We start from the raw sequence: 13,167 nt of genomic DNA on the forward strand, positions 1-13,167 counted from the left end.
TCTAAAGCAAGTGGTCCACAGCACTTCAGGCTTCAGCGATTCACCCTTCCAAACAGTCGCAGACTCCAACGCGGCCGTCCACACGACATCCTAAATCTTTAATCTACTATTGTATTATGTAATTATTGTCTTATATTTTATTATTTTTATCATCTGTTAATGTTTCACAATCTTATCCTATTCAGTTTATTTTAAATCATATTTTTAACTATTTATACCATAATTGTGATCTAATTTATAAATGTTAAAAAATAATTAATTATTTACACCTAAGTTAGATGATGTAAACTGTCAGGAAAACTTTATATTAATAAAAAAAAAAAAAAACAATAGGAGTAGTAGGTATCCTATACATAATATAATACATTTTAACTTTAACTAGTACAACTCAGACACTAACATAAAACTGTAGGTACACTAAATTGTTTCACCTAATTCTAATTTTAACTAATTTAGCTAAACCACAACTATAGATTAAATACCTTGATTAAATTTTAAACATTGCTTGGTGTATTAGACTTCTGACAAATTTTAAATCGACTCTGGAACACGGAATTACGTTACAGATGTATGACTATATAATTTGAATTATATATGTATAAATTATATATGATACCTGTACAATAATAAGCATTTATGCAACATTATTTAAGTTTAAAAAATAATTATTTTTGCATACGTTTCAAATAATTGCAGTCCATTTCAGCTAAACTATTGTTGTGCATATATATATACTTAAGAAAGCACAGAATAAATATTCCTACATTATTATACATATCATATCATAATGTTCTTATTATGCAAACTTAATGTTGCGAATAATGTACATTAAGCTTTTATGTGCGCGTCGCTATAATGTTATACCTAGGTGCACTATTTATGCACCATATAACTATATATGTGTGATAATATAACACTGTTTTATTTACATTTTCATAAATCTTAAGTAAAAATTGTTTGTGCTTTAGTTAAAATTAAATTTAAAAAAATCAATTAATTAAATAACCATAAAACAATAATTATAGTAATTACTATTTGCAAACAGGTAGAATTGATTAAATATTTAAAAATGTAATATACCGGCTGCTCCCCCCCCCCTCCAATCACAAATGTCTGGGAACAAAAATATTAAGTGACTTTTATACATTGTTATTAGTATTTATACTTTTGTTTTCTATTATTTTTGTACTATAGTCCGTAATAGTGTCATCATCTTTAATAAAACTAAATAAATAAAATAAAAATGATATGATGATGAACAATTATTAAATATAAGATAGGTATATGCTTTATTTTTTGAAAAATGTTAGTTCAATTTACGACTATTGTACTACTTATAGAAGAACTAACTGCTAATAGGTTGTAATATAAATGCCGGTCGGTCTCCGCTCTGAATCGTTTTTCGTATGACTTGTCATTAAAATATAGAATACAAATTTAACATATTCAATACAGTGACCTTCTCGGCTTCTCAATATGTCAAGGTACACTTGAAAGTTTGAAACCTATACTATACACACCAGAGCGACTTCCCTTATTTTTTGTTTTTAAAAATATGGTCCGAACTTACAACTCCGTGAGAAGCAAAAATGAATGGGTAGTTAATTGTATACCAATTATTGAAACATAAATAACATTAATAACAATGCCGAATTTAATTAATTTACATCGTAATTATTTATTCATCATTAGTGTTATTTTATATTAACCCTTTTTGTTATCACGAATGCTGTTAGCGTCCCGTACTGAGCGTATGTTTGTGTGTATTTAGGTGCACTCGTTATTATGACCACTAGTACTCACTAGTACTCTATTGTTTCGTTTTAAATGTACCGCATGCAGTAGATGCACGCAGATGCTTAGAAATTAAAATTGAGATTATGACATAAAATTCATGTTTCCATAATATATTATAATGAATAATATAACCTACAAACAAACCTACGTGGCTTCATAATACCTATACATGTATTGGGCTACATAATATATCAATAAACTGAATATACATACAAAATAAAATGATAACGTCTGTATTATTACGTCCTGCTACAAATGATATATTTTTCACCATAAATTATAAATAGGTAGTGGCTTGAATTATTATAATTTGTAGAAGTCATAAATTACACACGTGTTTATTATTTTCGTGATTTCTATTATTTTATTTTATTCGCAAAGGTTTTTTTGAGGAAAGCCGTATCAAAGTCATTTCATCCCATAAAAAATCTTGCTTTTAAAAACTGTACATTTTTATCATATTAATAAAATATTATATAATAATTTATCTTTAAATTTTAATGTTTTATCCTTAAAAAAAAAAAGAATCAAATTGACCATAAGACCACCGGTCTTATGATCAATTACAATTATTAAAATAATTGCTTTATTATATACACTTAAAGTAAAATACCAAAAAACTCGTACATTCTGATATAAAACGTGATACATTTTTGAGAATAATAAATTTGAAATGCGATTCTCCCGAACACAATTTTGGTAGATCCACCCTTATATATTATGTGAAACAAACGACCTCAATTGCACGATACGTTTTGAGACCCTTAGATTAGAATTTATGTCCAATTATACGGGTATTTAAAAAAATAAAAATAAATGAAAACTTTATAACGACGCTACTGTAAGCTGTAATAACTATTTTATTATACCAGACACAATAACGATATTATTCAAAAGTCTCGAAACGCAGTTCAAATTAATTATAACCTAACCGGAGAGAATTAAGAACGATATATTAAAACGTTACAATGTAAAATCCAAAACAGTAGAGTATGCAAATCACAAGAAAAAAATAATTAGTTTTTGGATTTTTACTACACTTTATTATTAAGTGTGTTCGGTCACAGAAGACAGAACTTCTAAATCGGTTTAAAACAAAACAAAAAAAGTTAAATTGCTTGTAGATATTTTTGAATATTTATAGTTTAATTTTTTTAATATTTTTGAAATTAACAAAATAGTTGGGTATTAGCCGATATCCAATAGTTGATGGTCAATAAAGTAATTTTTTTTTAATGGACAAAACTTTACGAGCCATGGGTGTCCATTAGTCAGAGGGGGATATGCCCCCTGGTTTTTCCGTGCTTGTATGTTTATTTAAATTGTATTAATAATTAAACTAGTATTGTTTTAAATAATTATGTAGATGGAGCAACAATGCGTGGATCTAATGATATAATATTAAGATACATAATTATACCTATGACAGTTGACCACAAAGGCCTTTGGTACAAACGTTATGAAATTGGCAGCAATTTGCAATGTACGATTCCGGACTTAATAATAATATGTAACATATAGTATAATACTGGAGAGGTTTTGTGATGGCAGCGATGGCACTTAATGGGCCGATAAGCTGAAGAAGAAGAAGATAGTATAATACTTAGTACCTTGTAAAAATTAAGGGAAAATAATTCACGTACATTTTGATAAATGTTCGGCACCCAGTGAAAAAAGTCTCCAGTGTCTGTAATCTATATTGGATAATAATAAAACATAAAATCATAAAAGCGAAAATCTATTTGATATTTTTAGCTGCATTTATATGAATTAGCGTAGCTATTGAGATAGGTGTAATTATAATTAGAACAGTAATAAAATACAAAATAGCTAAAATAAATCATGTTGAGCATAAAACTGAAACTTTTACAAACTCGACACTACTTACCTATTTTGTAATTTATGAAAAACCAAAATTACATTCACATGTAACACCTATGTCTCTTCTAGTTTCTACTAGGTACGTACAATTAGTTTCATATCGATTGAGTGTTGCCTGAAGTTTTATGAGTATTCTCGCTTTCGTATAAGTGATTATAGATAGGCCTAGGAGTAAGGTACTATTGAAAATTGAGACGAATCATTAATCATATATTAATGTTACATACTAGGTATGTACCCATTGTTTTTTTTTCTTCTTTATTACTCTTACAAAAAAAAACAATGTATAAATATATAATATATATATATTAAGTGTATATACAATAAACAATAGTTATAGACTTATTTATTATCTGACAACGGATAAAATAATTTATGCATTAGGTATAAATTATAACAGCAATTAAATTTATAATCATGCCCTAAGTTTTTGAACAAACCGCCACTGACCAGTGATCAATGATATTATGTGAGACTCACCAAAGAAATTAATTTTGGTCGAATTCGCCTGTATTATTAAATTGTTATTCATCGGGAATTTCGTTACTTTTTATGTTAGGTGTGGCCAATGTTTATAAGCCGAGAAAAACGTCGTAGTTCTTATTACTTTAATAATTGGATAATAGGTATGCTGTTTGTAACGGGTTCACGGTTTTATCAATATTAAATTCATGAAATCGAAAGCTGTAAAAACACAGTTACTATCATAAGAACATGGCCAGCACTTTAAACAGATTATGGATTATAATAATAATTTATAATAATATATAGTTCCTATTATTTTCTATTTTCATACAATTTTATAAATTAGGAATACATCGATATTATTTGTTTGACAAATAAAAAGAAAACATTTATATTTATTTTGCATAAAATCATTTTTACAGTATTAAAGTTAATAAGTACTTTGAAAATCAATATTTTTGAATAAAATGCTGTAATGAAAACAACGAGAAAGTAAACCAAAAAAAAAAAACAGTTGTTTTATGCCTGAGTAAAACCTAACAATAATAAAATAATGAGACGTCAGGCGATAATATACACTGACAATAATGATTCGTTTAAAGAATATCTAATGACGATAGCAAGTTTTAATATTGTGAATAATCATTTTAAAATATTTAATTTACTCTTTTTTTATACATAAAAGTATAAATTATGTTTCATTGTCCTTTGTAACATTATTGTATATTAATAACATTATTATCATTATTTATTTGATGTACTTACCTAAATAAAAACGCTTGAAGGCATAATAATATTCAATGTTATAAGCGATATATTATTGGAACACAAATAGTGCCACGATATAAATATTAAATTATAATGATCCCGAGATATAATCCATAATCCAAGTCTATAAAAATAAAAACCTATTCGATTTAGAGTGGTTTAAACCCATAAATTATACACAACATAAAAATCAGAAAAATAACAAAACATTTTTGTACACCTAAGTCGTGGCCTTAAAAATGAACGTTAGCAGTTTTAAATCATCCTAAAACAGTAAAAAGTTTAAATATAATTTTTCGTATTAATTATTAATACCAATTCAAGTAAATAAATGTAATCAATAAATAAAAATGCATGTGCGTGAAGTTACCCCCTCCCCCGACTTTGTTCGATCAATTCAAAAAATATGCCAATTTTTTGCAAATCAAAATCATAATTGACGAAAGAGAATTATCAAATTGCCTAAACATATAAAATCCAGTGACAGGGGACAGAGAAGTATTATTTCTTCATTCTCTAAATAATCCCCACAAGTAAATACACTTCTGTCAATCACTATATTACGAATGAATTCTGATCAGAATGTTCCACGAAAACGAAATTATAAATTAAGATAATAATTACTAATTAACAAATGCAATTTGTTTTTGTAAAAATTAATTAATTCCCCCGTATTTCAATTGATATTATTTTATGATTTTAATGTTTTTCTAAAACCAATGGTTACTAATGTCGAATAGGATAATTTAACTACTAATAGCAAAATATAAAATATAGTGAAATGTTCTAAGAAATATAGGCTGACAGACATTCTCGCTCGGAATCGTTTTTCATCGTATATAAATATATAATGATTTATCATTGAATTTAAATTTAACACATCATCCATTACTGTGACCTACTCAATGACATGTACACTTGACATCCCACTAAAAAACAGAGTGACTTGTAATTCTTATTTTCTATTCCCTACTATTTACTAGATCTGTAGAAAAATAGTTTATTTAAAAATGACTTACTCGATATGTCAATGTTTTGTTTTGTCAAAAGTAAACTATTAATTTCGATTCTTCCGAATACATAAAGAAAGTAGTTCTTTGTGCACTTAAAATTCGTGAAAAAATACAATTTAAATGGACTAAATTAAAGTGATATAATATTATACTTTTGAGAACCCTTAAATAGTTTTATCTTTTGCTTAAAAAGATAGTAATTTTTTGAATATTAATTTAGTTAAACTCAATTCAATATATGTTAAAGCTATAAGCAGTTTTTAATTGTTATTTTACCTAAAAATTCTGGAGCATCCATATCGGATCATTCATCATTCATCTTAAAAAAAACACAAGATAACTTAACGATTTTAAGTCGAGGACACGAAAAACAGGAAAATAATCATGTGGTAGGCATTAAATTATCAAAATAAAAGCACAGAACTTGAAAAATTTCTGATGAACACGCTTGGACTGACACTTTTCAGTATTAATGATAGACATATAGGATCCCAGACGACCACTGTACTGTACTCCAAGACTTGAACTAACCTGAACAAAAGAGAGTTTATATATAAGCAGATAACTTAAAATCAATGCAAATGCGTTTGACAAAGCCCAACAATGTAAGTGCTCTTAATAGGACATATTTTTAATATGTTTCAACGGAAACACAATATTCTTTATGAAAAATGAAACCTAGATAAACCACCTCATTATTCATAGAGTAAGTTAGGTTAACCGCATATACGTAAATTAGGTAATTAACTAAATGATTACGAATTGTCATAGTGTATGCAATTTTGAGATATTTAAAGAAAGACCTAATTTACTTGCCCGAAAAGATATTGAATTGATATCTGGAGATGCAGACAATCATTAATAGAACTCACTTTAAGAAAAATCTGAAAATCATCAACTAAAATAAGGAATTCTAGAAACTTCCAAAAGTCCATTTATGAATAGATAACAAATATAAGTAGTGACTAGTGACCACCTTGAGTAACCCATGAAGAAACATGGAAGTAATATTCTATTGTTATTCCACACCATTAATCCTCAAACACTGTTTTCTACGTATAAAGATCGATCCAAAGGCCTTTCCAATGTGGCTCATAATTTATATTAGTCAGTAATTAGAAACATCAGATTTATCACCTGATTTATGAAAATATGAACAAGATACAGGAATATGGGAATTATGTTGCTTAACCTTTTTTTTTTAATACCTCATTCTCAAAAGAAATTTTTTTCATTCATGCTTTTATATTCAATACAAAATTATTTAATGTATTATACGAGTAGGTTACTCAGGGATATTGAACTTATGTATTCATTACATTAGCTATAGATAAAAATGTCTCTTTCACCTTAATCTGCTTATGATTTTTTTTTTTTTTACAATTTTGTAACCTGAAATACCTACGCGTATATATTATTTTAAGGTTCATACTAAAGTCTGCAGTCGGTGGTTACTGACTAAGGCGAACGTTCTACTTCGATTGTACGCGATTGAAATCTATTTTGGTAGAAATGTATAGGATTAAGAGGCGAACCAAAAAAATAGATACTAATATTATTACAAATGTAAAGATTAGGGCTACAAATGTAGTAGCAAGTATGCTCATCTCAATTTATACTGCCGGCTGATTTAAGGGAATCTCTCAAGAATTCTGTTAATCCCGATTAGCCCATGATTCCAAAGTTCGTATCCTAGTTAAACTCTGATTAAAATACAGATTTTGATGTCTAAATGTCAGGATAGTTCAGAAGTTCCGATTGCGCAGTATGCACATTGACATTGCATATTACATTATAAGAATAGGCACCAGCTACATCCTTAATACATTTGGATATACATCATAAAAGAGTGAAAGTGTATTGCAGAGAGTGCAGGTGATATAAGAGTATAATACTAATGTGAAGTGGTGTCTAAATTGGTAATTAAATCAAAAAATATAGGAAGTGCAATAGTAAGTTCCATAGTCGATTCGTACGATAGTATACTATTAAAAGTATGGAAATCGTTCTTTATTATGAGCAAAGAGAAAAAATATTCTTGTGACAAAGTCGTAGAAAGTAGTGGAAACATTAGATATAGCCAAATAAATAAGCTTGAACATTTTCAACTTTTTTTAAAAATTTTAATATCTCCTTTTTATGTATTTTTCTTATTATGATTAATTTTTGAGATAATAAACGGTTGGTATGTTAAACAAATATATATTATTTTATTATGAATTAAACGACTGTGAATATGAACTACAATTTAAATAATATAATATTATTTACCTAAACATGTTAAATAAAACATATTTATAAATTATAAATAGTTCTGAATTATGGTCGTGTGTTATAACCAGGTACAAATATACCATGAGACAATGTAATTTGTATGACCTAATAACAACTCACAAAAAGTAACTAATTAGTGTAAAATTGTGGAAATAACTCAAACATTAAATAATAAATAGTACCAACCGTTTAATATTCATAAACTAAAAATGTTTGGATACAAAATTAATAATATATAATAAGGTATGCAATTATATTATATAAAACATTTGCATTTTCGAGTTTCACCTCTGGATAATCAAAATATATGAGTGATTTTTTATAAATGTTAAATAGGATTTTTATATTATTATATTGTACTAAGTATAATTGAAGTTGAATATGTAACACATTATTAAAAAACTTATTAACTAAATAAAGGGGTTTAAAAATAAAAAATAAAATTTTTTCAGACTTTATGAAGCATTTTTTGGTCTATTGGAAAATAATAATTCATTACTTTAAGTACAAAGAATAACGGAATATTTGTAATGAAACTGATATTTTGGCCATGTTTCATATTAGTCATCCATGTAATTGTTAATTGTTATAAGCACTTGAACTTTTTACCCTTTGGGCTGGTCAGTGGTCACTGATATTTGTTCACATCATAAATGATCAGATGTTTATACTAAGACACTAAGTGTATTTTAAATGTTTATAATTCAAAAGTTTATTTTTTAAGTATACAAGAATTCAATATCCATACAGAGTTAGGTAGATTAAGTTATGTTCGCTCGCCACGCCACCTCCTCCATCATCATTGAGAACACTTTAATATTAACATTATATTTTTATTTAACATTTTAATATTTACCTGCAAACAACAAGTTTGGTTTTGTTGTTCAGAGTATTGTGTATGCAATAAAATTAAGATATGAGTTGTTGTTGAGAAAAATAATAGTACAAAACCTACTATAACCTACCAACCTAACTGAAACGACAGTGGAAGAGTTGTTTTTCTTCGCCAAGCTTTTTCAATGCCACAAGTAGATGTATAAATGTACCCGTACACGCACACGACTCAAATACGCTTCATCTTGAACTTGTCTTTTCGAAAAACAGCGAAAACTTTGGCTGTAAAAACGGCGGTTTTGAAAACAAAAAAATCGGCACGCATGACAGACACGGAGACAAAGGAATATAATACGTGTATAATAATACGAGAGTCGCTGTACGGTTCGATCAGCTGTTAAGTTGCTCTCATATGTTTTCGGCCAACGACGAGGCAACAGCTGTCCGCCGCCCGGCGAAAGTAGCGGCGGCGGCGCGGCGTCCCGGCAGGTCGTTGTTGTCAGGCCACCGCCGCCGGCGATCAGCAGTGTTTTGCCGACAACGATCCAGCGCGGTCGTCCTCCACCATGTCCAGCAGCAGTCGTCGTCGTGAAGCCGTACGGTTATCGGATGTTTTCAGAAAAATTGCCGGTATGTGGCACAGTCAAGACGCCCTGGTGGCCCCTGCCGACAAGGAAGGGTCGCTGATCACTGCTGCAGGTCAGTTTCTCGTCAAACATTCGGTGCTGCTCGAATCACAAAAAAAAAAAAATCGCATGCAAGATAATAATATTGTAATACCTATATTACGACTCCGGGATTGCGGGATAATCAAACTGTATTTTTTAATACCGGCCAGGGATAACATGAAATATTATAACATTATTATCACGTACCACACACGATACACAAACTTGTGTGTATTAATTTTAAATAGAAAAATTACATACTATTATATTATACTAGAACAAAACAATAATAGGTGCAATTAACAGGGTGAAAATAATTTCGATTCTCGGTGGAACATGAAATAATTCATAATTGTTTTAACAATACTTTCTTTTTGTCGTTGTTCGCGTAAATGAAAATATATATTTTCATTTAAATAGCATAATGAATTTAAATTATTGATTTGTGCCGTATTAATTTATCGCTACCTATAATATTGTTTGTGATACCGAAAAATCTTAAAAAACAAAAACGTCCTAACTATACCTAAATTGGTATAGTGTATACCCTCTGGACCCTCTACTTAAAAGTAAATAATTAAGGTTTTAAATAAACATTTTAATTTTTGGCTTTCTATGTATTTTAAAAAAAAATTGTCATCCATAATCACTGTTTGTTGTAGCCGATGTACTTGCTGCTTCACAATTTCACATTATAAAAAAACTCATTTTGATTCGTACCTAATCGAAATGCTTTGTTCAGATTTTAATGTTTTAGATATTTTATTAGATAAATAGACAACTTACTCTTTCGGAATGTTTATATTTTATTAAGCTTGTTTTAATTTTAACTAATATTTTTAATTGAAAATGTATCATTACACTTTTATAATAACATGCTACAATATGATGACACAAATAAAAAATAAAAATCCGCATTTGCAGTTGTTTGGAGAACAGAATACTACTAAAAATACTATTTCCGTCTATATTCTTATCCAACTCTCAAGGACTATGATATAATTGTTAAATCAAAGTTATCCCAATTTTAATAACTGCATTAACTTTTTATCTGAAACAACAATACAAATTAAAAACATCTAATTTCGACCGAACCTCGAAGAAATAATGTCAAAATTGCCACTGAACTCTCACGGTAACAGTGATATAGTAAACCAAATGTTTGTCTTTGTTAATTGTTATCACTGTTTTATTTTAAATCATAAATGCATTTTCAAGTATATTATCTAAAATTTGAACTTTTCAAATATGTTTTTGACACAATGTTAGATTAATTTTGTTATTTTTAATTGGAAATGCTTAAGGCGTGTATGGTAATTAGTTACCAGCAATCACTAATATCTAATTTGTATTTTGTCAATTAATAATATTAATTTAATATACAAAAACAATAGGTACCTATTCATTGAATAATGATAGGTCATTAACAACACAAAATAAATGAAATGTTTAAAATAAATATTATATTTCAACATCGTCAAGTTAAAATAAAAAATAAACTGCCCGTTTTAAGGCGTTTTAATACTAAGGCATTTTATATTTCATTCAATATTGAAATATATTATGAATAGTGGATTCATAAATGCTAATGCAAGATATGTGTGGGTTTAGGCTGTTAAAAATAATTTAATAACCTGGGTACATTTAGATAGTAACAAATATTGGATAGGTATATACAATTGTTATCTTTCGTATAACGTGAACGCACTTTTGTTTTTTTGTTACAACGTTTGTCTGTAGCGGATGGTCTTCGTTTATTAAACACCGTCAAAATGTAATGCCATCATTATACTCAGTACAATATATAGGTGCAACTAGAAATTACATTTTGTTGAAGAAGATTTTACATTACACTACTATTCTAACACTATAGATAACTAATTATAATTAAATAATACAGCTTACTGACTCATGGTCACTTAAAGTTCAAAGTTATTAAAAAAAATCCAAATCATCGACAGTTTAAAAAATATAAATGTGGATAATATTATTAATATAAATACGTATAATGGTTGTAAGTTCGTATTCTTTTAGATTAAAGCACATTATAACTTTATTATATAAACAAAATTTGAGTCTTTCTCTTTAGTAGTCCATATTTCATATTTATTATTATTTATACCAGTGTGGTGGGAGGGGAGTCAAATTTTAAGCTCTTCCTAATTACCACACTTGTGGTATTACTCGAGATTTACTATTATATTCTTGTTCAAAAACTGAATGTGTATGTAAACAAACAAACACACTCGGTAGGTACACTAGATGAGCATAGCTATATATAGGCAGTGCTTATATAATACCTACCTAGTCTATATATGATAACTGATTAGGATACAATGAGTATAATTATCATATATCCCATTATCCCAAACAATCATATTATATATAGTCGCAGTATTCCATGACGTTAAATTTAGGTTTTTTATATTCCGTACACGTTCCGTATTAGCTTTGAACATTGTGTATAGGGAATAGAATTTAAATTGCGTATCGTACACAATCAACAATTTTTAACCATTCCGATGGCATATTCAAACGTAATATTCAAATTTGGTTTTCCAAAACACTTATAATGTTTACTCAACTGGAAATTAATAACTGAAAAACAGTGTGTTGTTTTTACTAATTTATCATTTGTTTCTTTATACGCGACTAGTAGCCATGGAATGATGGACGGTTGACCCATTATGTCCAGAACCGATCTTTATCGTCTGCACGATTTACCCGTAACGATTCAACCTTGAATGAATGGCTAGTACAGCGGAACCTATATCTACACAACAGTGGGTTGTTGCTAACAATAATTGATGGGTAAAATGTTAATGCTGTAAAACATCAGAAAAACAAACCATTGTATTATCGATGTACGGATGAGATAACATTATACGTTTTGCCCAAATTTCTCAGTCTTTGCTCTTTGGTCATTTTATATTCTCGCCGTATATATGTCTTTAAATATTGATATATAATACAACTACAACTGTATCCGAGTCCCCTTCGTGCGTATACTATCGAATCATATATCTAATTACTCCCTATACATAATACGTCAATGTTAATATTTTTATGTATACAATATAATATACAAAAACATAATCATATTGCTTATTTTTCCAAGGCTATTTTTCATTTGATGATTGGATCTATAATTTTAAATGAAACATTAAAATTTATACTATAAATCCATGTACGATATACCTTAAGTCTTTCAGAAATCAAACAAAATTAATTAAATTCACTAGATTGTAAGAACTCAAGAAAGTGAAAATTCATTATAAAACGTAAAAAATGGTTTAAGTAGGAACAATATTGATTTGACCAATAGTTAGAGTATATTTTTTTATAATATATTTCTATAAAACGGTGTGAACTTATGATAATAATACTTTTCGCACATCATAATGTATTGTTAGTTGAAAACATATAATATTCGTTGACATGTATATATTATTGCCATGTTCCACATC

At 28.2% G+C, this 13,167-nt stretch overlaps 1 protein-coding gene across 1 annotated transcript in view; it reads left to right on the plus strand.

Moving 5' to 3' along the window:
• The first annotated feature begins 9,565 nt into the window (after positions 1 to 9,565).
• LOC111037441 (protein charybde-like) overlaps positions 9,566 to 13,167 on the plus strand; it is a 39,564-nt gene continuing 35,962 nt past the window's right edge. The window contains exon 1 of the mRNA XM_022320016.1: positions 9,566 to 9,731. Coding sequence (XP_022175708.1) covers positions 9,599 to 9,731 — 133 coding nt within the window. The 5' untranslated portion in view covers positions 9,566 to 9,598. The remainder of the gene's footprint in view (positions 9,732 to 13,167) is intronic.

This window comes from Myzus persicae, unplaced genomic scaffold (genome assembly GCF_001856785.1).
Source record: "Myzus persicae strain clone G006 unplaced genomic scaffold, MPER_G0061.0, whole genome shotgun sequence".
NCBI lineage: Eukaryota > Metazoa > Arthropoda > Insecta > Hemiptera > Aphididae > Myzus > Myzus persicae.